We start from the raw sequence: 27,804 nt of genomic DNA, 5'->3' as shown, positions 1-27,804 counted from the left end.
TAGGTCTACAGTCTGGTCCATCTTCTCCAGGCAGAGCCAGACCCTGTCTCTTTCCCCCAGAGACTCAAGAGTCCAGGGAACAAGCTCAGTTTTCTCCTCTCCCAATGAAGAAAGCAGGCCCTCTTCCTGTCTGCGAGAATGGCCACCATCGCAGCTGGCAGTCACGTGAGGCCACACCTTGAGGCTGGGACTGTGGATCAGCTGGGGCACGAGTGAGACCCAACCCAAAGGTGCATTTGCCTCTGCAAAATGCCGAGGTCCCCCGGTGTAGACCACATGTGCATGCTCCCAAGACTACCAGCCCCAGCCTGCACAGGGGAAACCACACTCCACACCCCGCTCACAGAGGGAAGGCTGTGTGCACGCACCCGGACCACTGTGAACGTGCAAGGCAGGCCCGAGGCCCTCTGGGCAGCCGCTGCCCCCCACCGCCCCGACCTGGCCTGCACTCAAAGAAGAGACCTCCTTGCGAACTGCCAAGGGCTCCGGGGAACTTACTCGACCTCAGTGGCCCTGGCCGATGAGCGACAGACACACCGAGCTCACCACCTCACTGCTGAGTTTCTCCAGGAAGTTATTCCAACCAGAGAACCAGAACAGGGTCGCCAAAGCTGGCCTCAGCGCTCTAACATGCTGTTTATGGAGGCTGTGAAATCTATCAAGCTTCAGTGTGTGCGGGAAGCGGTGGGCTCTGCGAGAGGCAGTGTGACGTGAAGAGGAGGCTGTAACCTCAGCCGGGAACACTAGTGTCTCCCTGGAAGTGGGAGGGGGCTGCTCGGGGGTGAAATACACAGCGGGTGGGGAGACGCTGGGCTCACAAGCAGCCTGCATCCTTCCCTGGGAGAGTGAACGTGTGGGGCTGGAGCGCGAGAGCTTCGGCAAGGACCCTCACCTCTCTAAGCCTCAGTTTCCTAATCTGTAAAACCAGGGCAAGGCCTGCCTTTAGTGTTTTGATCTGAGATAATGGATGAAAACTATCCAGCCCAGTGCCCGCACGTGGCAGGCCCTCAATGAAGGGCAGCTCTGCTTTTCTGAGATGCCAACGTTATATAGAGCAGTCCTTTCCACACTTGGAGATATCATGGCACAGTAAAATTTCAGAACACAGACTTTGCAGCACTCACACGGGATTGCCAATGTTTTATTTTGCCAGCTAAGGGCAATGAAGAAAACAACTACCATCTATGATGTGATAACCATAAAAATATTTTTAATACCAAAAAAATCAGAAAGGACAGGATCTTAGAATTAAAAAATCAGTCCTTTGGATGAAATATTTTTGGCTTTATGAAAAAATTACATCATCCTTATTTAGTTAATTTTGCTACAAAGTGAAAACAACTTCCTCCCAGACCCTCCCAGCTCAGGAACCTGTGGCAGGAAGGAAAGAGTCTGGGCCCTGGAGCCAAATGGGACACAGTCTTCTCCCAGCTCCACTCCTTAACAACTGCATGACCTTTAGCAGGACCCTCTGGGTCTCACTTTCCTCCTTTACAAATAGGAAACAATAGCACCTCCTTAAATGAGAATGCATGTGAGGGGCAAAGCAGAGAGTTTGGTACACAGTAGGTGCTCATTAAACGCTAATACCAGACCTTCCCAAAATTTAAGAGGACTGGGTCATTTCCAGTTTTTGAGACTCTTAATATATTTTAAAAATGAAGGAACGCTAAGACAGGGTTGCCAAAATCATTCACATAATTTTAAAAATATTCAAATTAGAAAAAAATATTTGGAACACATCCACACGAATATACATCCAACGCATCCAATAAAAATACATGCATCTAACATGCGTGAGAGTGAGGTTGGAATGCTGCAGCCCCTTGGCCCCCTGTGACAGGCCCTGCTTAATTCCTTCCTAAGCCATGGTTCTCATGGATGACACACTCTGAGAAGACACCGATTTTATTCTCTTCTCTTTTGTTTTTTTTCCTGACTGGAGTTCATGTGGAACATTTCTCCAGACATCCCTACCTTTAGTTCATAATTCTGAACATGCAAATTTTCTTGGAAATTTAGCTGGTGTCTTTTTTGCATCACTGGATCTCAATAGGTTTCAAAGGACTAAAATTGAGGGTTAGAAGGGAAGATAAATGGGTGCTGAAGTGGATGATTTAACTGAGGGATTCTAGGGCGGCCTGGAAAGGGGAATGGGTCTGTGCCCAAGGCCTCTGGGGGCGATCATGAAGGTGTATCAGCACTTGGCTGTGTGGGATTTTCCCAAGAGGCGTGTGTGTGCACGCGCGTGTGTGCGAGTGTGCGCGTGTGTGCACATTTGTGCATATGTGTGCATCTTCTCTCTCTACAGAAATTCAGATTTCCTGTTTCTTTGTTTATTGTTATCTCTGCCATTAGCATGTTAGCTCCATGAGAGCAGGGCCATGGATGTCTTGGCCACCTCTGTGTCTGTAGTGTTGAATACAGGTGTGGGCACATAGTAGGTGTTCAATGAACGTTTGCTCAGTAAGTGGCTGTATCACGGTTGTCTGCCTGCTCAGCACTCTGCCCTCTTAGATCTGGGAACAGAACCCCTTATATTGGGAGGATCAACCCTTTCCCCTTTCCTAACCAGATGGTTTCCTTGAGCCACAGGGATGGGCACACGGCTACTCAGAACCCCTTTCTTGTAATTGGAACTTTTTCTCTGGTGGCCAGGCTGGGAAGACATATAGCCAGGAGCTGCTGGCTGTTTTGGTTCCAGACTCAGGGAGAAAGATGCTCTGAAGTAATCAGGCTGACAGGCCAGGATGCAGAGGCAGGAATGAGAGTCAGAAGGTCAGGGAGAGTGATCCCAGCCGTCTCTGGATTCTGGCTCCTGTCAATCCTGACGTCCCCCCGCTTCCCCTGTGCCCGCTTTCTTGAGGCTCAGTTGGTCAGATTTTCTTTGAGTTATGTGAGTTACCCCCATATGCCTCCACTACATCCTCTTTTGTTTTGGTGAGGGGGAGGATAAGTGAGCAAGGGTTACTTTCTATTGCAATCAAAAGAGTTCTGACTAATCCAGTTCATTAAAGGTAAAAATTGACCAGAAGGTACAGTCAGGTGTTTGCTGACAGGTAAGACTCTGAAAGATCTCATGGACAGATGAAAGGTGGGACAGTAAGAAATGATGATGCTGGTGGTGGTGGTAGCTGACCTTTGAGTACTTTCCACGCGTCAGACACAAGACCAAGCATTTTGTGTGCATTATTTTGTTTAACTGTAACCACAAGTGCTATGAAGTAGGCTATCAGTTATTCCTGTCTCTACTTTATAGATGAGGAAACCAAACCTCTGAGAGGCTAGGTAACTTCTTCCAAGGTCCCACAGCTTGAAAGAGAAAGAGCTGGATGTTGTGTTAATTTCTGCTGTACAGCAAAGCGATTCACTTATACATATATATATATATACATTCTTTCTAAAAACATTCTTTTCCATTATGGTTTATCACAGGACATTGAATATAGTTCCCTATGCTCTACAGTAGGACCTTGTTTATCCATTCTATATATAATAGTTTGCATTTGCTAACCCCAAGCTCCCACTCCATCCCTCCCCCACCTCTCCCCCCCTCCTTGGCAACCACAAGGTTTTTAAGAGCTGGAATTTTTTTTTTTTTTTTTTTTTTTTTGCGGTACGCGGGCCTCTCGCTGTTGTGGCCTCTCCCGCTGCGGAGCACGGGTTCCGGACGCGCAGGCTCAGCAGCCATGGCTCACGGGCCCAGCCGCTCCGCGGCACGTGGGATCCTCCCAGACCGGGGCACGAACCCGTGTCCCCTGCATCGGCAGGCGGACTCTCAACCACTGCGCCACCCGGGAAGCCCCATAAGAGCTGGACTTTTAATGCAGGTTTGCACGACTCCATATTTCCCTTCCATATCTCGTGCACATTTCCTCTTTCGCTTCTTTTTCTCCTCCTACTGCTCCAGTCTCTCATCCTCTCTCCATCTCTTGTCTGATGGCTTCACTCTTTCTTCTCCTTTCAGTGACCCTTCTCTGGCTCCTTTTAGCCCCATTCCTTTGACAGTACATGAGCACATATTTTAAGACCATGGCTTTTCAACTCTTTTCAAGTATGAAGATACCTTTTTAATGTTAAAAAAAATCTCTGTATAAGAGTCGCTGTGTGTCTATTGATAAAATGCCCACGCACAGGTAGATTCTCAGCTGGCTTGTAATTATTCTGCAACCTCTACGGTGGCACCCGCTACTTTAAAATATATGGGAGAATCCATATAACCACCCCTCTTACTGCTACCTGCTTGGTTTATTACAATATAGAAAAGGCTTATACATGCTACTGTAGAGCTCCTTTTTGCTAACCCTCTGCCTTCAGGCTACTAATTTCTTCTGAAATGCGGTCTTTTGGTCCCTTCTTTAATAGGTTTAATTATTTAAGAAGGCATGCACTATGATACTTACATTTTATATATCACCTCTTGATTATTCAGGAGCTGATTAATTCACGGACTGCCCAAGTCATGCCTTCTCTTTTCTATCACTATTTGTTTCATCATTCTATTTCTTATTAGCATATTTTAGCAAAAATGGACAGTGGAAGCGAGAAACCTCTCTGGTTACAAATTATGAATTCTGATACAGGATTTGGTTAAAGGAAGTTGAAATTCTTTCCCAAAGTACAAATTTCTTTAATTCATCAGGCACATTGATTCTCTTTGAGCTTTGTGAAGGCGGGAGTTGTTCTAGTTCACTGCTAATCCCCAGGGCTCAGCAAGGTGTCTGCCACATGGTAACTTAATAAAAAAAATTGCAGAATGAATGAATAAAAGCTGAGTCATATAATAGGGGTAAACAAACTTTTTTCTAGGTGGGACATTGATTTATAGGAAACTAAGTAAAATACAAGACAACTTATTTTAGGACAGCGTGTCTTCAGACGGCACAGTATAAAAATGTGTAAATGACTGTGTTAAAAATTAACAACAGAAGATATATAGTTCTAATTTAAAAACAGAAAATGTTCCACAGTGCTATCTTTTTCCATTGATGGAAAAAGGGATAGAGAGAAACACTTAGGTTTCTAAGATGAGAGTTGGTTCTGTTATATTAGGCATTAAATAAACATAATCACCCTCAACATGCTAAAAATTGAGCATTTAGAATGTGCCAGATGCTGTTATAAGCACTTCATATGTCTTATCTCATTTGTCTTCACCACAGCCTTGGAAGTATTATTGTCTGAAAGTCATCATAAAGTTACCAGTGTCCCCTGAAAATTTCTTTAGCTCTCTAGCTTTTTGAACCAAGAATGAAGTTTTCCTCTTTTTAATTCCTAGTTTTAAATTAAAGATTTATTTCCCCATGAAATGTTAGATATGTTCCAAAGATTGACTTGGATTTTAGATACTTTGAGATATGTTATTTCACTAGCTCTTGCCTTTTGACATTCATGAATTGTATGGAAAGGAAACTTTTATAATGACACTTGCCATATGTTTCAAAGTTTTCCTAATTTGTGGAGGCAAAATGGTTTGTGTGTGGGTGGGGATGCAGTGGGGGAAGGACAGCGTTCAGCCTCTGGGTCTGTTCCAAGGCTCTGGTGCTGTCCAGGAATCAGGGGCTGAAATGGCTTAACCAAGGCCTTCCCGGGCCAGCCAGATGGAACAATGAGCGATGGGGGGATGGAGGAATGCAGCCTTGGCTATAGCCTGGTGCATCCACAGCTTCCCAGAATAGGGAAACAACTTCAAAAGATACTAAAGGAACTAGAATTATGGCCCATCTTATTTGGAGGGAATTGGGGGAAATGGCTAGCTTACTTCTCCCTCCTTCTTCTTCCGTAATTTGCTTTGGCTTGGAGGGAAGAATATGGACAACAGATGACTGATGGAAAAGTTTATGTTAAGAAAAACACAAAGAAACGAAACAAGGCTGCTGGCACTTGTAGCTAGTGGTGCATTTTACTGCCTCTCTGAGGTGTTAGACAGGAACCGGGAAGAACCAGGACTGGAGGCTCAATAGTGTTGTCAGTTCCTTGGGACTACTCAGTCAACAAACAATTATTGTGGTTTAATGAAAGGGAAATGAACACAGGGACCTTGGCTGTAATAAGAGAAGATCTAACGTGTGACATCATAGAGAGATTCCAGACGGGGAAAAAGCTTTATGACCGCAACCTCAGATCAAATTCAGTGTTTTAAGAAACTGGAAAACTGAAATATTCACTGGGGAGATGAGCCTGATAAGTGTGCTGAACATGGACTGAGTTTCTCCTCTAGAGCTCATATGACACGCTGCCCTGTTACTTCCACATGCGCCTTATCTCCATTACGACTAAGATGGCTTGAAGGAAGGGTCTGTATTCTTGTATCTGCCAAAGCACAGAGCACACAGCTATGCACGTGGCAGGTAGGCATATGTAGGATTTGTTTATTGATTTGACTGAGGTTGCTCTCAAGACTAAAGTCCTTGAATCAATTGCTTCTGAGTATAGCTAATGCTTATTATTGTCATTAACCCCCTTACCTAAGACCCTCTATCCATCCTTGAGACTCCTGCCTATCTCACTTCATTCATTTATTGAACTCTACGTGTTAGGCACTGTAGGTGCACAGACGAAAAAGAGAAAGTTCCTGCCTTTAGGAGTCCACCATCTAAAGTGAGGGCAAATTTTAAGAAGAATTCTTGATCAAAGTATATATACAGAATGTTTACTGTTTAATTGAATACCATTATGGTATTTCTTTGGTTTGAGTTTCCTTTTCAATCTGATCCAGCTAGCAAAAACTCCTGCAGAAACATAGGTTAACACTAATCACAGATCGTCAACCGCTCTTATATATCCTTAAGAATCTTTCCTCTGATTAGGCAGCCACAGGATCTCCTTTGGGGCTAGGACGGTTAAGCTCTCGTCTGCGACACAGCACCAGATAGGGTGCTTGCTCTAGCATGTAAAGGGGCTGCCTTGTCCAAATTTACATATCATTAGTTTTGGCATTAGATGAGAAAACTAGGTCTAGAAAACAATGGGGAGAGGAGGATTTATTGAAGGTATGCAAGGTGCTCCCAGAACTGAAGGAGAGGTGCAGGAGACCCATAGGTTTAGGGACCTCAAAGGTACAGGAACCATGGCCTTGATGCCCCTAGAATTCTCTCTTCTTCTTTCTGGGTGTAACCTTTATTCTCTCAGCTTCCTCCATGGGATGGGGGATGGGGACATGTCTGTGGTAGTACTGTAATATAGTCTTACAACTCATGATCCAAGAGCAAAGGTAGAGCTTTCCTTAGATTCAGGATGAAAAATCTCAGATCAAGAAGCTGATTGGACAGTCTTAGGTCACAGAGAACCCCAGACTAATCCCTAGTGGCCAAAAGGATACTTTGGCAGCCCCAAAGGATCCTGTGATTAGAACAGTTCGCCAAAGGAGAAGGAATGTTCTTCCCAAAAGAAGGAATGAAGAGAGGGTGGAGGTTCAAAGAGAAGATTCTGCTGCCCTATTCTGATGATTCCACCAGTGCAATGCTGCTCTCCAGAGTAGCTCCCAACCAGGTAGACTCATTAGCCTGCTCATCCTACCACTGCCCACTCGTGGCCAGCAAACAGGGTGACCAAAACACTAGGGCATGTCAAAGGATACTGGGTAGCTGCCCATGACTTCATATGGCTGTAATCCTATAAACAACATGGAAAGATGGCTGCTGGGGCGGAAGGGGTCCTTTTGGATGTGCACAGTCACACATTTCCTTGGTTGACATAACCAAACACCAGTGACCTTATATGGTATCATCTACACTGGAAACGGACTTTAATCTTGACTTTCCCATGTTCCTCCATTGAGGCACAGTCCAAGGGTCTGGCCTGGCTACTTGAGTGCATGTGGCTTATTGCACAAGCTTCTCTCCCCATAAACACACATCCTTATACTTCTCCATTTCACACCCAAGTGTCCCATGCTATAGAAATGTTTCTATTTTGCAAAAAGTAAATTAAAGCATCTCTGAAGAGATAAGGAAGAGAATCTCTTAAATACTACTTCTTTCAACTGCACATACCCTCCCAAGTCTTCTTGGTAATAGAAAAATAAGTTTCGGAGATCCTAAACCTACTGACAACCCCAGACTTATGTTTCCATCCATATGATAGATTGCTGAAGGACCTTATCACTACAAAACAAGTAGGTCCCAGATAAAACATATCTTTAATATATTACTGGGTACAAACTTAAGGGAAATCTCCACAAATTACCCCATCCCACAGAAAAGTGAGCCAAAACTAGATCTGGCAGCAATGAGTGGTAAACAAATAGGTTGAACTGGCAGCATGGTGGAGATGCTGAACCCTAGAATCCTACATTAAATCCTAAATTAACCCTTGGAGAGACCTATAGTGTTCCCAGGTTAGTAGGACCGCCAGGCCCTCGGCAGAGATAACTACAAATCCTCTCTGGTAAAAAGCATTTCCATTTTAGGGCCACAGATTTCCCACATTTTAAGATCAAGCAAATATACTAAGAAGGGAAGCCACTCCAAATAAGCATAAGAAAAAAACAAAAAGCTAAGAACACATTAAACCCCCAAGGACTGTAGATATCAGAACTGTCAAATACAGAATATATCTATGTAAGAAATGTTTAACGGAACAAAGAATGAAATAAATGAGTAAGCAACAAGACACTATCAGAAATGACTGGGGAGATTTGCAAAAGGATATGAAACTCCTAGAAATGAGAAACAGTTTTTGAAATTAAAACTCAACAGTTTGGATGCAACTGAAGGAAGAATTAGTGAACTGGAAGATATACCCGGAAAGTTACCCAGGATGCAGCATCACAGAGAGACAGGAGATGAATAAAATGAAAAAGGTTAAGAGATTTGGAGGCTAGCATGAGAAAACTTGACATGTCTGAGTGAAGTCCTATAAGGAGTGAGTAGAGAGAAGGGACAGAGTTTTAAAATGATGATGGCTGAGAACCATTAAGAGCTGATGAGAGACATGAATCCTCAGACTCAGGAAGCACATGCTGGGTTAAAAAAAAGACCCATATCAATACATATAGTAGTGAAACTGCAAAATCCAAAAGACAAAAAAGAGAGGCAAGAGACAGACCACCTACAAAGGAGTGACATTACTAGTGATTGGCATCTTAGCAACAAGTGACAGAGGAATAAAAACTGTCAGCCTAAAATTTTTGAATGCAGAAAAATTATCTTTCAAGAATGGAGATACAATAAATATAATTTTAGATTAAACAACAACTGAGAGATTTTACCAGCAACTGGCATTCAGTAAGAACAGCTAAAAGAGGTATGCTGGGAAGAAGAAAAATGATAGGAAGGTCTTTCTGAGATGTAAGAAGAAAAATGAGCAAATAAGATGGTAAAAATGGATAGTAATAAAAACACTGCTTTTAGATAAAAACAATAACAATAATTATAACTTACAGGGTTTGCAAAGGGCAAGACTAAAGTACTATATGTATACCAGGAAATGGTGTTCAGAGTTAAAGAGTACTAAAATTCCTGTATTGTTATAGAAAGGGGTTGATAATTTTAGAGTTTGTTAGGTTAAAAATGTACCATAAAATTTCAAAGGGAACCACTAAAAGTACAGAAGTAGAGGGTATAAATCTCAAATCAGTAGAGGCAAAAAATGAAATTTCAAAAACAAGAATCTTTACCTCACAACCAAAAAAAAAAAAAGAGAAGCCCCTAAATCAATCAATTTTTAAAAAGCAAGAAAGAAAAAGAAAAGAAGCATTGAAAGCTTGGAAATTAAAAAAAATAAGATAATAGAAACAAGTTTAAACATATCAATGTTCCCATTAAATGGAATGGACTAACCTCATTAGTAACAGGACAGCAGGACGGACATGGTTAAACAGTTGAAAAAAACATAAGCCACACTTATGCCACACTTATGCTGCATACAAGAAACATACCTAAAACATAGGGGCTTTGGAGAGTTCAAAGCAAAAGTATGGAAAAAAGATATTCCTGTCAAATATTAACAAAAGGAAAGATGGAGTGGCTATAAGAACATCAGACCAAAAGCATAATTAGCGATGGCTGGGGTCACTTCATAATGATAATGGCTTTCATGCACCAGGAAAATATAAGAATTCTTAAGACACTGCAATATATACAAATAACAAATCATTATGTTGTATACCTGAAACTAATATAATGGTATTTGTCAATTATATCTCAATTTTAAAAAAAGAATTCTAAAATTGCATCTAATAAAGCAGCCTCAACATATACACAACAACACAGAACCACAGAAAGGAATGGACTACCGTTACGACTGGAAAAACACAATTAACAAACCTAATTTAATGGGCACATATAGGATAACAGTTCCGCCTCTCACCATCTCTGTGACTCTCAGCAGATCTCTGGGCCTTGATTTCCTCATCTGCAAAATGGGGATAACCCTATCTACAGTGCTTTCATCAAATCTAAAATATCATCAGGGATCAGACACCATTTTTTTATGTATCTTTAGAGAAAAAAACCCTGCCAATTAAATGCAAGCTGCCAGTTGTAGGTCACATCCCAATTTTAGAGATGTTAAAATCACTAGGGTAGGGGATTAAGAGGTACAAACTACTATATATAAAATAAGCTACAAGGATATGTTGTACAGCACAGGAAACGTAGCCAATATATAATAACTATAAATGGAGTATAATCTATAAAAATTTTAAATCACTGTGTTGTACACCCAACACTAATACATAACATTGTAAATCAACTATATGTCGATAAAAAAGTGTGAAAAAATGTGTGACTTAGACTCAATTAAATACTACACATCGTATGGACTGCTGTGATGGTTTAAAGTGAGATGATGGAAGTAAAATACAAGACATTGCTTCTGCCCTCCAGCCCTTCACAAGTTTAGTCTGCAAACAGGTGAAGGTAAACGAGGGGAGAGCATGCAAAAATCTGAAGTGGGGAATGTTTGCTTTTAGCTTCTTCACATCCTTGAATGCTTTCTTAGATACCTGCGCCTCAAAAGTAACTGATTCCTCAGAGGGAAACTTAAGTCAAAACCATAGCATTCTTGAAAGAAAGTGACTCACCAGGTCAGTAGCACTGGGGAGAAGGGGTGTATGAGGAAAAACACAAGAGAGGGAGGCAGGGGTCAGATTGGACCCCCAGAGCAGAAGTGATTCCAGGAGTGGAAATAGCACCTGTTCCGGAGGGAAGTGTGAGGTGAGCTTGGGAGAAGGAAGGGGAGGAGGAGGGAGGGGGGAGAGGAAGAAGGCCTGAGGCCTGTGAGGGTGGGGTGGAGGGTTGGTCTGGGCTCCTGCCTGCTGTGGGCCTGAACCTTGGGGAGCCTGGTGTGGGACGCAGTGGACAAGGAAGACCTTCCATCCAGCCCACCGCTTAAAAAAATGGGAGAAGAGAGTTTAAAGCAAAGTGACTGGAGACAGGGCATACATCTACTTTCTGCACGGATGAAAAATTCAGACTAAAAGTAGCTTTGCCGTTTTCAGCAAAGGCAATTTTAGTGTCTTAATTATATTACTATTTTGGAGCAGCTTTTTTTAAATACTCTTCAATACTCTGTGAAAATCAGTCTTTTGTTAAAATGCTTTAAAAAAATTAATTTAAAAACAAACAAACAACAAAATCCAAATAAGCCTAAAGTTCTCTTCAACATGGAGAGGCCGTTGCCCCCTTGTTAAATAGACCTAACCTATCCTTCCTGTGACCACCCAAATGCCCCTCCAAGGCCTTTGTGATTCTCAGCCAGAAGTGCTCTCCACCTGCTCTGACCTCTCGGAATGTTTGCATCTCCCCAGGGGCACAAGTCACTTATGACCTCACCCAAGTGAGTGTGTTTGCCTCAGCAATGACAGTGAGATCTTTAAAAGTTCTGAACCCCTCTCCCCACCTCCAACCACCCATGGTACCAGGTGTCACACAGCGAGCTGCAGGGTGAATTAATGTGGATGGCCACCTAGGAATGAAGTGTGATGTAAGGGCTTCTTTCCAAAACCGAACCTGTTCTTAGGGGAATGTCACTGAATAAAAATAATACTTCTGTTGGGGATGTATTTCTTTTAAATATATTCTTTTATTCTTCTAAATAATATGTTTGTGGGTGGTGTATTTCTTTTATTGCTGTGAAATTAGTAAAATAATACTATTAAAATCTTCGGAGGTAACGGCCATCACCTCTCTGAGAAATGTCGCCAAGCACCTGACCTTTACCTAATGTATTAGTTTCATATTGCTGCTGTAACAAATCACCTCAAACCTAGTGGCATAAAACAATACAAATTGATTATCTGACACTTCTGTATGTCACAAGTCCAACGCTGGTCTGTGCTGAAATCAAGGTGTTGGCAGAGCTGCATTCCCTTCAAGAAGCTCTAGGGGGCTTCCCTGGTGGCACAGTGGTTGAGAGTCCGCCTGCCGATGCAGGGGACACGGGTTCGTGCCCCAGTCCGGGAAGATCCCACATGCCGTGGAGTGGCTGGGCCCGTGAGCCATGGCCACTGAGCCTGCACGTCCAGAGCCTGTGCTCCACAATGGGAGAGGCCACAACAGTGAGAGGCCCGCGTACCGCAAACAAACAAACAAACAAAAAGAAGCTCTAGGGATAAATCTATTTCCTTACCTTTTCCAGCTCCTAGAGGCCATTCACATTCCTTGTCTTGGGGCCACTCCCTCCATGGCCACTCTCACATCAGATCACTATGACCTCCTCTTCTGCCTCTCTTTTTCTACGTTTAAGGACTGTGACTACATTGGGCCCACTCAGACAATCCAGGATAATGTCCCTATCTTGAGGTCCTTAACTTAATCACCTCTGTGGAGTCCCTTTTGCCGTGCAAGGTCACATGTTCATGATTCTGGGGTGTAGGACATGAGCATCTTTAGAAGGCCATTATTCTGCCTACCATACCTCCTGACACCTTGCTGTGTGTGTGTGTGTGTGTGTGTGTGTGTGTGTGTGAGACCAGGGTAACGACATAGGGGCCTCAGTCCTTTGAGCTGTCAGGAGAATCTGTGACTTGAGGTGGGGAGTGGCATTTTTGCCCATTGCTTCTGGCTGCCCAGGGCTGGGGAGAAGGAGGTTCAGATGTAGCCTTGAGATGTCTCTCAAAAACCTGTCATGCACTACTTAGTAACCCTTTTATAAAAGTTTTAAGAATGGGTTTAAAAGCCCTGGCTCCTGCTCCAGCTCCTGTCTTATTAGTATTCAAAATCAGGGGCAGGGCTTCCCTGGTGGTGCAGTGGTTGAGAGTCCACCTGCCGATGCAGGGGACACAGGTTCGTGCCCCGGTCTGGGAAGATCCCACATGCCGCGGAGCGGCTGGGCCCGTGAGCCATGGCCACTGAGCCTGCGCATCCGGAGCCTGTGCTCTGCAACGGGAGAGGTCACAACAGTGAGAGGCCCGCGTACCGCAAAAAAAAAAAAAAAAAAATCAGGGGCAGTCCATGCTTAACCATAGCAGAAGAGCTGGCACCCTGCAATCATTCTTCCATGATACCGAGGACAATGAATCTTAGGGTTAAGGGTGAACCATTTAAGAAATATATTTTTGCAGAGGAAGCTTTAGAGGAAGTCTTTTTAGCAGTTTGAATCAGAGTATTGAAGTTCCTCAATCCAGTTTTTAACAGCAGCAGCTTCTTTTACAGATGTAGAATAGGACTTCCCCTCCCCCCCGCTTCTTTATTACATCTAAATTGATAAAGTTCAGACCCTGGAGCCTATGTGGCAGTACACACAGTAGATGTTTGAATAGCTGTTGATATCAATAATCCCCCAAATTACCCTTTATTTCTAGGCTATGAATACATAGAAGAAGATTGAGATTGGTAACACTGGCAATATCTATTAAGGTATAAAATGTACATATCATTCCCAGCATTTCCACTTCTTGGTATCATCCCAGAGAAACATCCACATATGTGTGTAAGGATGTGCAGTACAGCATTGTCTGCAATGGTCACAGATTAGCGACAGCTTAAATGTCACTTGAGGAGTGGCAAAACAAATGTGGCACATCCACACTAAGTAACTTAAAAAATAGGTTAGATCCATGTTCGAACAATGAATATGTTACACTGAGAAAAGCAAGCTCTGGAACAATGTGTATCAGTTTGATTCCTCTTGAAATTACATATTTTTAAAAAATATATATGTAACATAGAAATTTTCAGAAGTATAAGCACTAAACTGGAAACAATTGTTATTCTGGAAGGGGACTGGGATGAGCTTAGAGTAGGGATGGGAAGTTGGTAAAGATGGATTTTTACTTTCATCTATATTGTGTGGATTTGTTTTTTTTTTTGCGGTATGCGGGCCTCTCACTGTTGTGGCCTCTCCCTTTGCGGAGCACAGGCTCCGGACGCGCAGGCTCAGCGGCCATGGCTCACGGGCCCAGCCGCTCTGCGGCATGTGGGATCTTCCCGGACTGGGGCACGAACCCACGTCCCCTGCATCGGCAGACGGACTCTCAACCACTGCGCCACCAGGGAAGCCCCGTGTGTGGATTTTTTTGCAATAAAACATTTGTGTTATCAAAATGTAAAAGGTATTTTAAATTAAAAAAAGAGAAATTGATATAATCTAACTTTTTAAGTTGTCAAAACTGATGATCAAATCTATTAGAACGTCATATTGATATTTTACAAAACAGCTAAGACTGAAAGTTCAAAAGTACTTTTCCTATTTTGTTGAAAGTATGTGTGTGTATGTATATGTACTGTATATATTCATATTTACTACATACACCTAAATATTTGTACATGGATACTACATCTATCTACTACGTCTATCTATACACACTATATACATCTATATATACTGCATATATCTATATATGCTGGTAATAAAATGCATAAATGCTGCTTTGGTTTAATCATAGATAAATATCTCATTCTTTATCATTGTTCTTATTACTTATAATGGCAAAAATATCTCCTATATGATTATGATTAATCTGGTAACTGAATACTGTTTGCCTTTAAAATAATTCAATTAATTTTAGTAAATTAAAAAAGTTTTCTGACATAGTTGCAAAATTAAGAAAAAATGAAACGCTGGTTTACAATACGTAGCATCTCTTTAAAAGAAACCCTTCCAAGTGTGAAGAATGCGTTAAGGTTTTATCAAGTGAATGCTCTTTGTGTAGAAAAACTGATCTAAATCATGATTTAAACTTTAGAACCACTACAATCTTTCCATTTGGGCAAAACTTCTTGGAAACTGACAGGGTAGAGGGGTTATTTCAGACCTCTGGGGATATCCCAGGAAACAAAATCTCCTCTAAAGGAATTGTGCAAGATTGACACCAACAGGGATTCCTTTCCAGACTGCGTGAGACTGTAGATTGGGTGTTTAGTGCCACTGAGAAAAGGAGAAGCCACCAGGCTTTTTATTTACCCAGGGAACCCGTCTCGAAGATATTCAATGGTCTGTGCCTGCGCCGACGTCTCCTGGGGGTGATCAAATCCTCCCCCTCACCCCGCAAAGAGGAGACTGTACCCAGACCCGGGATCATGCACCTGCCGGTTAACAGATCAGCCCTCCACATGCAGAGGCACTCGCCCAGCTGTGTCGGAGGATCAGAGCCGGCCCTCTCCCTCCCCCACCCCTGCGGAGCAAAGGGCGGTCATTTTCTGCTCCTCCCAGAGTCAGAAGTGCGCACATGCCTTCCATCACAATTAACTTAAGACTCTGAAACAACACAAACTCACCCACAACACGCTCAAAATCAATGCCATCAATACCCAGAAGGAGGATACCAAAAAGGCAAAACAAAACAAATCTATTCAGAGAGTAAATACTCAAAGCAACAGGGCTGGAGTCAGACACACTACAAGGTCAACAAATCCAAGACTAGTTCAAGTGCGGGCATTTCATAAACTGAAGAGCTGCCCAATATCCCAGGGGTCAGAAACGCAAAGGCCTTCAGGTGCCAGCTCATGGAAAGGTCTATAAGATAATAGAGGGTGGGCCTGTCAGGAGCTGGACTGCAGGGGCCCCAGGTAAAGGCATTCACATTCAATTTTTAAAAATTTCAATTCCTGCTGTGTGATTCCTAAACAGAGTCTACCATCAAACAGAGTTAAATATGGGTGTAGGGTGGATAAAACTGAATAAAGGTCAAAGTCAGATATGTTGCCAAGGAGTCCACAGGGCATGAAAGGCAGGGCAGTGATCCTAGCTGTCATTATTTGAAAGGGTAGTGACCACTTGGTTTAAATCTTCAAAGGTAACAGCAAAACAAAAGTTAAAAGAAATGGCTTACTAAGCTCGAATATGAGGGATTCAGATTAGTCACATAGATTCTTGACATAAGTAACTGAGCTGGATTACGAAAAGATTGCACACATTCCCTTGGAAGGCTCTAAATAAAGGGAGCCTCCAAAAACAATAGGTGTGACCTTATTGGAAGGCAAGGGGTGGACCGAATGACCTGCCAAGGTCCTGATTTAAATATGTCTGTATAGTCAGCCCCTGGTTATCCAGCCCAAAGAAGAAGACAGTGACAAATCATCCTAAGCTGAAGATAATAAAGAGTTATATTTGCCTTTGGAATGTATTTTGGTACTTAAATTAGAACGTGTCTTTCTGATGCTCTGAGAATTCACAATGCGTCAATAACAGCCACAAAGGAGGCCTGACCTGGAGCTGGGAGGCTGCCCAATTTCGCCATCCTGTCCTCTATGTAAATCTCCCTCTTTGCTGGTGGTGAGCAATGTCATCTTTTAGAAGAACACCTGGCAGCCCAAGTTTTCTCAGACAGGGGCTGCCTGGCTCAGCCCTTCGCTGGGAGAAGAGACAAGGGCCTTTCCCTGGTCTCTGGCTGATTCAGAATAAAGACCCAGGATGGTCTGGTTCTTGCTTCTAGAGGATGACTCCGAAGTGCTACAGGCCCCACAGGAAGCAGCAAGCTAGGCAAGGTTTAGACATCTACTCTAAACTGCCTACGAATGCTGGTCTAACTGCTCTGCCACAGAAGACACAAAAGCAAATTTCTTGAGTTCCTTGGAAGAGAAAGAGAAAAAGGCTTCACTGAAAAGGAAGGTGAAATGCATGCCCAGCACTGGGAAAGCAAGAAGCTGGGTGCTCAGGAGATGCAGTAACAATCCCCTGCCCCTCAAAGGATGGGTGGGATGGAAATCTGAGCTTGCCACCCATCGTCCAAGATGAAAGGAGAACCTGGTCATCATTGTGGGGGCCCAGGAGGAGGGAAAGGTAGGAAGAAGGGAAGTTGCCTCACTGTCCTCTGTCCTCTGTCAGCTCCCAGTGCTTACCAGAGGGAGGCTGGTGTCATCTGGCAGGAGGCAGGGCCAACTAGAACATCTCAGAAGTGCATCGCCGCCCCTTACCCAGAGACCCTGGCAAGAGCAGCACAGGCTCCAGGAAGCAGGATTTGGCCAGGAAGGCTTCTCTTGGACTCAGAGAGTGACTGGACGGTCACAGAACAGAACACAGACAAGCTGCTTGGCTCCGGCCCTGCACAGGTCACCCCGGCAATAAGGGTCATTACAACCATTCCTATTTCCCCCTTTTCTATCACACTCTTTAGTTTTCCTTCCGAAGTCCCAGACAGTGCTGTCTAATTTAAATGTGGCTGTGTAATATTAGAATGAAATAAAATGAAAAATCCAGTTCCTTGGTCACAGTAGCCACATCTCAAGTGCTCAACAGCCACACGTGGCCAGTGGACACCATATTGGACAGAACCAAGATAGAACTTCTACGTCATCGTAGAAAGTTCTATCTGTCAGCACACTAATCTAGACTTCCATGAGATCTAGAATCTAGGAACTTCTACTCTTCATGGTGTACAAGAAAAGAATAAATGAAAGAAGAAATGCACTTACAAAGTATCTTTTCTATACATCATCAGCACTAATCCTCACCACTGCCCTGTATGGTAGGCAGGGGTAGATTTCAACATGCCCATTTTACAGATGAGGAAAGTGGGGGCTGTGTAGTTAAGTAACTTGCACAAGGCTCACAACTATTGGATGACACAGGATTAAAACCAGGTTTTCCAATGCCAAAGTCAGTGGTTTCTACTGTTACATGCAACTGCTACAAATAATGTTACTTGCCCTTTACTTTGTTCACTGCTGCCATAAAAGCTCCAGCCTTCTAGAATGAGGTTGACAGGGCCCTGGAGTGTATTTATTGATTGGCTGGTTTTTGAAGTGATAACTAAACTTTGTACAATGTAGTTTAGCAGCTCTATAGTTAGGGAGCCGTGGGGTTCAAATCCTGACTCATCCACTTACTATTTACTTGATAGAGGGCGAGTCACTCACCATCTCTGAATCCTAATTTCCTTTTCTTGTATATTTACTGCATAGTGTTGTCAGGACGATTAAATAAGACAGTGCGTGGAAAGGCTTAGCACAGTGCCTGGCACATATTAGTGCTCCATAAATAAGGATTATCAATGGTGACTGGCAGAATTTACAATGCACTCACGTGCAACAGCGATTGACGCTTCACAATAGGGGGGCGTCTTGCTATCTCCATTTCTGCAGGTGATTCATCTGAATCTCGGTGCATAAGGGGCTGACTCAAGGTCATGCAACTAGAAAGCTGTAGATCTAAGGCATGAACTCAAGCTATTTGGACTCCAAATCTTTTCTTGATACACAATGTTGCGTCTCAGGAGAGAAGGGACCGGGGGCGCCGAGGCATGGTTTAGAGGAAGTTTAACTGTCCTTCTTCATCGCCAACTTCCCCCCTTCTCTGAAACAGGCAATTCATGTTTTCTGAGTCTTGTGTAAAATGCTGTGCAAAGGCAGCTTTGAGCATCCCCTTCTACCATAATTGTCACCCTTAAATCCCTCGTATATAGAGATTCCAGTGTCTCACTGGTGAGGAAGTAACACCTGCAGAACCAAGGAGGCCAAAATATGAACAGAGTGCCTTGAAGCAGGGCATTCAAATCTTCTCCCTGGAAAGCCTGTGGATTAAGCGCTTTTCTTCCAATCTACCCTCCATCCCAACTCACTGCTACAGCAAAAAGGCAAGGACACAGCCTACCAGAACCCAGCTGAGTCCGGCCAAGACCCAAGTGCATGAGAATGTGTGTTGTTGCAAGCCCCTGGGCTTTTGGAGCTATTTGTTATCTGGCCCTATTACAGCAAAAGCTGACTAATGTATCTGTCAAACCCAGGGCGGGAGGTACTTACCCTGCCACGACAATCTCAAAGTCCCCGTCGTGGTCCACATCAGTCACCGCCACTCCATAGTTGAGCTGGGTGGGGTTGCTGTCATAGTCAGGGGGCAGGACTGAGTTGGTGACGGCCGTGAACATGGGTTCAGCGCGCAGGGACCCCTCAGTCAGGGGCAGAAACCACAGCAGCAGCAGGAACAGAAACATCTGGAACATCTGAAACCAAAAGTTACAAATGTTAGGTGCAGCAGTACCTTTCTTCCCTGTTCCTGGAGGGCTTGGCAACTCCTAGGCTGCCACTTTTCCACAAGACCTGTCCCGACTATGCTCTTTAAAACTGCAACCTGTCCCCATCATGTCAGGTCACCCTTGTCCTGCTCTGCCTTTTCTTTTTCTACAGCACCTATCACTTTATAACATGCTGGATGACTTCCTCATTCATCATGTTTTGTTATTTAGTGTCTGTCTCCCTCAGCCAGAACATAAGCTCCACCAGGGCAAGGCTCTCTGTTTTGTTCATGTATGCATTCAAAGCCAAGGACAGTGTCTGGCACAAAAGAGGCACTCAGTACATATTTAGGGAGGGAGGGAGGAAGGAAAGGAAGGAAGGGAGGGAGGGAGGGAGGGAGGGAGGAAGGAAGGAAGGAAGGAAGGAAGGAAGGAAAGGGAGGGAGGGAGGGAGGGAGGAAGGAAGGAAGGAAAGGGAGGGAGGGAGGGAGGGAGGAAGGAAGGAAGGAAGGAAGGAAGGAAGGAAGGAGAGGGAGGGAGGGAGGGAGGGAGGGAGGAAGGAAGGAAGGAAAGGGAGGGAGGGAGGGAGGGAGGGAGGGAAGGAAGAAATGGTAGAGTATAAACACATGGGCATCTCCCATCCTCTGGGAGAAAGGCTGGGAGAATGAAGAAAACAACAGATCTCAGACAGTCCAGGGGTGGGTGAGAGCCCCATGAGGGTCCATGTCTAGAACAATAGTAGAGGCAGTAAAGGATTATCCTTCTGTGGGACCTACCCCAGAGGCAGCCTGGAGGGAATCTGTGACTTGGAAGGTTCCCCTGCCAAGGTCCCTCCCTAGGGCAGCTGGCCGTCGCCTCCAGACCAGGAAGCAGTCAGTTATGGAATGTATTCCAGCAGGATCTGGCGAGCGGCACATCCTTCACTTGGAGAAATTAAACCACTGTGTGTGTTTTATTATAAATTAATTATGTATAATCCATTGTATAATTCATTATCGTATCTCTAACATAACTCAGGGCGTTGCCAAACAGCCTGGAGCTGCGAGAGCTGGTGGCAGGCGCGCAGGAGACAGATGAGAGTGGCCAAGGAGGTGGAAGGACTCCATCCTTCCCTGACGTGAGCCAGGGAGACACTGAGACCGCTACAGATAGCACCACCCCGAGCTGCTGCCCGCAGGCTTAGAATCAGAAGGCTGAGAGTGTTCCAAAGGCTCCCCTGGAACAAGGCCCACAAGGCCTGCACAGGCAGCCCCGCAGCAAGGCGGTGCCTTCCTGCCTACAGAGGGCGGCACACCGCTTCCTGATGGAACTTTTCCTGCTGGCTTGTCAGTGTGGCTGGCAGCCAAGAGCAAGGCTGAGTGAGGCTGATGTCTTAATGAAGAGAAGACCTGAAGACTGACTCCCCAGATGGAGACAGACATTCCTGCCAGCAAAGGAGCCTGCTCCAGTTCAGGACCGAGACACCAAAAGGAAGGGCCCAGGCACTGTCTACGGAGCCAAACGTGATTCAGAAGCCTTCCTAATGCCTCGCTGGGGAGGCTGGAGAGAGACGCGGGGCAGGGCTCTAACTGCAGGGCAGAAACTAACCTCAGCGAGCCTTCCTGGGAAGAAAGTTCTCGTAGCGTGCTTAGAGGGCACACGCCGGGTGCTGCACTATCAGAATGAGGTCAGTCCCAATTACAGAGATGTCTGAGCACAACAGCAACATCTACTGGGCTGTCTAGTCGCTAAAGGCAAACACATCACTCCGAGAGTTCTGCAACTTGGCAAGAAGTTTGGTTGCATAAAGGAAACTCATAATTGGATTAATGAGCAGCTGGGGTGGGGTGGGGGAATGAGAAGCTAAAGAGTATTTAACAACCAGGTTAGCCATGCTGAAATGTAGCGTGATCTGAAGGTCACAGGACTTTTCAAGGTATGAATTCTATTGTAGGGATGGCAGATGAGTTTCAACTTGACAGAAAAAACTGACTGGCAGTGGCTTGAAAGAGTACTGTGATCAGCTTACAACATTTGCAATCAATGGGCATGAAGGAAAGACTGGTATTGGGCCTGCATTCTAGAAGCTATTAAGTTCCTCCCAGGCACTACTACACTTGCAGTTTGGGTCACTGCCACCAGGGAGGCAGGACCTATTAGGGTAATATAAGCATCTGGTAGAAGTTTTCTAACGAAGGCCACGAGGGGCAAGAACCGTGATCCAGCCTCTTGATTTTTACCTGTGTTTGAAAAGTAGAACTTTTAATTAAAGGAGACATCTGAAAGAAATAGCTCCTCTGTGTTATCCAGTTCCAGATAAATAACCTAAAGCAAGATTAAACAGAAATAATACACCTGTGGGATGACCTCTGTTTTGCTTGGTGACCTTGAACAAGTCACAGCCTTGCCGGGTCCGAGCTTGATTCTCCAAAATGAGGGTCTGGGAGATCTCTAAAGGTCCTTTCCGGCTCTAAAATTCTATGATGAATTAAAGGATTCCTTTTAGAAGCAGACCTTCGGCAGTTTTTCTTCCCAGCTTCTTCTATAAACTTCAGACCAACCTGTGTGGTTTTCCTTTCTGAGCATATTAAACATATTTTGAGCAAAACAGCTATTCAGCAGAGCTCTGTAGCAGTTCCCTTGCAGGGGCCAAGCCCAGACAGGAACGTGCCATCATTAGTGTGGAACCGGATGCACTAGGCACGAGCAGACCAGTGGACGGCCTCCCCCCGGGGGGGTGGGCTGAGAGTGGAGCAGGGAGAGCAATTCCTTTATATTTCATTCTTCTGACATGCCAAAGGCTCCCAGGGCTGCTCAGCAGCAGCTGAAAGTTAGAGGGTTAGCCGAGGGCCTGCTGGGAAACAGTTGTGGTGGGAAACTTAGGAAAAGGCCTGGTAAATATCCCCCCTCTAGCTCAGGGCTCAGACGAAGGAAATCACTGAAATGTCCCTCTACACTCTGGCTACTCAGTGGTCGCCAGACCAACGGCATCGGCATTAGCGAGGAGTTTGTTAGAAATGCAGAATCTTGGGCCCTACCCCAGACCTAATAAATCAGAATGTGCATTTTAACACGATTTCAGGTGATCTGAATGCACGTTAAAATTTGAGAAACATTGCTCGACCTTAGCTGTACGTTGGAATCACTTGGGGAGCTTTAAAAAATACCGTTGTCTGAAAATGATTTCTTGGATATGACACCAAAAGAACAGGTGACAGAAGAAAAAATAGATTACATGGACTGCATCAAAATTTAAAACTTTTGGGGACCACAGGACACTATCAATAGAGTGAAAAGGCAACCCATGTAATGGGAGAAAATATTTGCAAATCATATATCTGATAAGGGATTAATATCCCAAATATATAAAGAAGTCCTACAACTCAGCAACAACAACAGAACAATCCAATTCAAAATGGGTAAAGGACTTGAATAAACATTTCTCCAAAGAAGATATACAATTGGTCAATAAGTATATGAAAAGATGCTCAACATCACTAATCATTAGGGAAATGCAAATCAAACCCACAGTGAGATAATACTTCACACCCATTAGAATGGCTATAATCAAAAAAACAGGAAATAACAATTGTTAGTGAGGACGTGGAGAAATTGGGACCCTTATGCATTGCTGATAGGACTATAAAATGGTGCAGCTGCTGTGGAAAACTGCTGTGCAGCAGTTCCTCAAAAAATCCAAAAAACAATTACCATGTGATGCAGCAATTCCATTTCTGGGTATATACCCAAAAGAATTGAAAGAGGGGACTGGAACAGATATCTGTATACTCAAGTTCGTAATTGCATTATTCACAGTGGCCACAAGCAACCCAAGCGTCCATCAATCCATATGTCCAAAGTGTGGCATGTTCATACAATGGAATATGATATGCCTTAAAAAGGAAGGAAATTCTGACACACGCTACAACATGGATGAACCTAGAAGACATTATGCTAAGTGAAATAAGCCAGTCATACAAACACTGTATGATCCCACTTATACGAGGTACCTGGAATAGTCAAATTCATAGAGGCAGAAAGAAGAGTGGTGGTTACCAGGGGCTGGGGGGACAGGGGAATGGGGAGTTAGTGTTTCACGGTTATGGAGTTTCAGTTTGGGAAGATGAAAAGTTCTGGAGATGGATGGTGGTGATGTTTGCACGACAACGTGAATGCATTTAATATCACTGAACTATACACTTATAAATGGTCAGAATGGAAGTTTTATGTTATGTATATTTTACCATAATAAAAAAATACTCACGCCTGGTCTCATCCCAAGATATTCTCACTCACTTGGCATAGGACGCAGCAGCGGCATCAGAATTTTAAAAGCTCCCTACATGATTCTAACATGTTGCAAAATTTGACAATTTATACCAGTGCTCCAGTGCTTCTCAAACTTTAATATGTACATGGATCACCGGGTGGTCTTGTTAAAATGCAGATTCTGATTCAGCTGATCTGCAGGAGAGCCCAAGATTATATATTTTGAACAAGCTCCCATGTGATTCTGACCGTCCTGGTCCATAAACTACATGTTGAATAGCCAGGGTTAAGAAACCATACTATATATATACTCTCGTTTCTCTTCATATCGAATAAATCTTTCGCCTTTTACTAAAAAAAAAAAAAAAAAAAAAAGAAACCATACTATATGCTATAGTGATTCGTTCAAGAAACTTCTCCTCTGCCTCTAGATCTAAGGGTCTGAAACCAATCCTAGGGCCATACAATCCTCAGGGCTGCAGGCTCGGTTGATCATTAGATACTCAAAGTACTAGCTATCTTCAGCTCAGTCAAAGTACCACAATTGATAGGGACTGACAAAGAGGGATTCTGACTCTAATTTTTGCAAAGAATTGAGAAGAAGGAAAGGGCTGGAACTGGAGTGGGGGGTCAGGTCTAGTAGACAAAAGATAGCTACCATTAATGCCCAGAGCCTAGAGAAGATGGGGTATGGGCAGGAATTTGCAAGCCAAGATAGAGATGCATGCCAATGTGTTCCCCCAAACCATCGTGGTGCCCAGTACTAGGAGGCACTCAATTAACATTTGTTAAATGGATGAAGGAATAAGTCCAAATGAAAATGTGAATCAGCAGAAATTGCTTGCAACTTGTCATACAGTTATCTTAAAACTGTTCTTTCGGGCTTCCCTGGTGGCGCAGTGGTTGAGAGTCTGCCTGCCGATGCAGGGGACACGGGTTCATGCCCCGGTCCGGGAAGATCCCACATGCCGCGGAGCAGCTAGGCCCGTGAGCCGTGGCCGCTGAGCCTGCCTGTGCTCCGCAGCGGGACAGGCCACAACAGTGACAGGCTTGCGTACCGCAAAACAAAAACAAAACCAAAAAACAGTTCTTTCCCGAAAGCAATTCTTCTTAAACTGTAACGTGCTTACCAATCACCTGAGGGTCTTGGTAAAATGCAGATTCTGATTCGGTAGGTCTGGGGTGGGGCCTGAGATTCTGCATTCTAACAAGCTTTCAGGGGATGCCGAGGCTGCTGGTCCGCAGACTTCACTTGTAGTAGCAAGGCTCTAGACCAGTGATTCTAAACCTTAGCTGTCCAATCGAATCACCTGGGGAGTTTTTAGAGCTATGCTGCTGCCCAGATCCTTCACCCCAGTTTCTGATTTAACTGGTCTGGGGTGGGGGTCGGGTGTATTTTTAGAAGCTCCTCTGATGATGTTAAGGGGCAGCCTGGGCTGAGAACCACTGCCCCAGACTTACAGTCCCCAGCTGGGAGTGTAAGCTACACTCTGATTTGAAGTGAAAAATGTTTCTACTACCGGAATTCATCACCAGCTTGTTGAGGTCTACCAAGAAAATCTATTTAGCCAGAGAGTATCACAGGAAGAGGCGGGATATGGAGTTTGGGGAAGAAAGCAGAGCCGGATGGTACTGCCTGAAGCAGAAGGACAGCAGGTGCTGGAGTGACCTCAAGTTTTACACAGTTGGCTCAGAAACCTGTCACCCCACTGGGAACATCTCAATCTTTGGGGAGAATGTGGAGAAAAGCTAAAAATCGAATTTTAAAAAGTATGTTTGGGCTTCCCTGGTGGCGCAGTGGTTGAGGGTCCGCCTGCCGATGCAGGGGACGCGGGTTCGTGCCCTGGTCCGGGAAGATCCCGCATGCCGCGGAGCGGCTGGGCCCATGAGCCATGGCCGCTGAGCCTGCGCGTCCGGAGCCTGTGCTCCGCAAAGGGAGAGGCCACAACAGTGAGAGGCCCGCATACAGCAAAAAAAAAAAAAAAAAAAAAAGTATGTTGAACTGAACTTTTTTGTTTTCTTGAATGCTGTGTAACAAGCACCTACTAGCTATCTACAGGTAGCAGTGGCGTTAAGTAGTAAGTAAGTAGTGTTTAGCGCAATGGGAAGACATCTGGGGCAGTGCGGCCCGGTGGAGGCAAGGATAAATATCAGTGGCAGAGCTTGGCCAGAGGGTGCAGGACCGGAACACCTGGGCTGCTCCTGCAGGGGAAGGGAGAGGAGGGGGCAAAGAGGGCTCTTAACAAGGGCGAGAGGTGGTCGGGCTTGTGTTTCAGGCGGTGGGAAGAATTGCTTTGTAATAATTTCTTAAAAGTATTCTACAAGCTAACAATCCTCAGTGGGATCGAGAGAAAGATAAATAAACAAACCAAAGCCCAGAGTCGGGGACCTGGATTTGGACCTCAACTCCACCAGAAACTAGCAGGTTCTTAATCTTTCGGATCTCCAGTGTCCTCATCGGTAACCTGGGAATCCTATGACATGCCGAGGTTTCCAGGGTAAAGTGAGCTAGTGAACGGCTCTCGGGGGCCAGGCTCGCTGCTTATTTCCGTTCCTTTCACACAGATAGCTGTAAGGCTAGACAGCCTTTAGACACTGGCTGTGGGTCACATGCAGCCGAACTCAGTTTTCTGCGGCCTCGGGACTTTCCTGAATTGGGTCTGAAAACTGGTAACCAAGCAACCTAGATCTCTGATGTAGGGTCAGGCAGCTGTGGCTTCCAGGGCAATTTTTAGGGCACGCAGTTCTTTAGCAATTATCGCAAGAGCCAAGGACACCGCCCTGAGCTCTCACAAAAGGAAGAGCCCTGAATGCTTCAGATGTTGGGAACCAGCAGGGAGCACAGACCCTTTCTAGAAGCTGTAGGAGGGCAAAGGCTTGAGGAAGAGAGGCAGCGACAGAAGCATTCCGCCCTGCATGGGCTGGGCCACCGGATCTGCACAGAGGAGCGCCTGGGACTAAGGCATCGTCAGAGGAGAGCTAGGGGAGCTTACTGACCCACAGTGACACTTCCTGTGGACCTCCAATGGGCCTGGGGCTGTGCTCGGTGCTGGGGTCACAGGGAGAAAGCTAGTCAACATTTGCAGTACAAGGTGAGGGGTGCTGTGGAGGAGGGGCACAAAGGTATCTAAACTAGCCAGGTGGAGGGGGAAAAGAAGAATGTTTTGTGGAGGTAGGATGGTGTAGCTGAGTGGTAAAGGATGCTAAGAAGTTAGCTGGATAAGGAGAGTGAGGAGGAGAAGAGAAGGAAGACAGCAGACTCCTCAAAGGTCTGGCGAACCAGATGCCATCCCAACCTGCCCTCCTAGCACTGCCTATTTAAAGGTCCCACACTGGGTCATAAGTTAGAGGGAGCACTTATTTTTCCCTCCCCAGGTTTCCATCCGGAGGACCTTCCATTGGATGAGAGCGCTGGTTCTCAACCAGGGGTGATTTGCATCCCTTGCCCTCAACAGCTGGCAATGTCTGGAGGCATTTTGGGTTGTCCCACCAGGGAAGGGGGGTGCTACTGGCATCTAGTGGGTAGAGGCCAGGGATGCTGCCAAAACATCTTACAATGCAGGGGACAGCCCTCTACAACAAAGAATTATCCAGCCCAAAATGTCAGCAGTGCTGAGACTGAGAACCCCTGGACTAGTGTATCATTCCTGACTCCCCTCCTTTTCCCACTCCCTCCTCCCAAGGGCCGGAGCAGGGACTCACCAGACGGGTCAGTTTGGAAAAACTGGGCCCGGAGAGCCTTTTCTGGACCTGCCTCCCTGCAGAGGCCACTCTCTGCCATGCGCTGAGCTTGGCCAGGCAGGCTCAGGCCTGCCCCCACCCACAGGGAGGGCTGCAGTGGGGATGCAGGTACATCAGCTCCGTGAATCCCACTTTGAAGCCTGGCCTTCCAAACAGCTGTATCTGTAATGATGGTAGCGTTTTAATCTCCATCTGTCTGAGCCCTGCCTCTCTCTTCCCCTCCCCTGCCCCTCCCCACCTTTCTTTCCCTTCATTGGTCCTGAATCTGAACAGGGAAGTGGGATGCTGTTCATTGGACCCTTTCAAACCCCAACACTCAAACTGGAGATCTGGAGTCATATTTGGTTCTTGCTTCTTCCTTATTCTTCACAACTGCTGGATCACCGAGTCAATCCACTTCATGAATCTCTCTCGAAGCTGCCCACTCTTTCTATCCCCACTGCTGGGGATTTGCCCCCTTTATCCTTCAACTGAACAGC

General features: G+C 45.0%; 1 protein-coding gene across 3 annotated transcripts in view; it reads right to left on the bottom strand.

The window, feature by feature from the left end:
- CRTAC1 (cartilage acidic protein 1) overlaps positions 1–27,804 on the bottom strand; it is a 134,438-nt gene that overhangs the window by 97,093 nt on the left and 9,541 nt on the right. For all 3 annotated transcript variants that reach the window (XM_079899322.1, XM_079899321.1, XM_079899320.1), the window contains exon 2: positions 19,125–19,324. In XM_079899322.1, the coding sequence (XP_079755448.1) occupies positions 19,125–19,324 (200 nt within the window). The remainder of the gene's footprint in view (positions 1–19,124; positions 19,325–27,804) is intronic.

The sequence above is a fragment of the Stenella coeruleoalba genome, assembly GCF_951394435.1.
Source record: "Stenella coeruleoalba genome assembly, chromosome: 16".
Classification (NCBI taxonomy): Eukaryota; Metazoa; Chordata; class Mammalia; order Artiodactyla; family Delphinidae; genus Stenella; species Stenella coeruleoalba.
The sequence above is the reverse complement of the archived record's forward strand: the minus strand, read 5'-3'. Positions and strand labels throughout refer to the sequence as shown.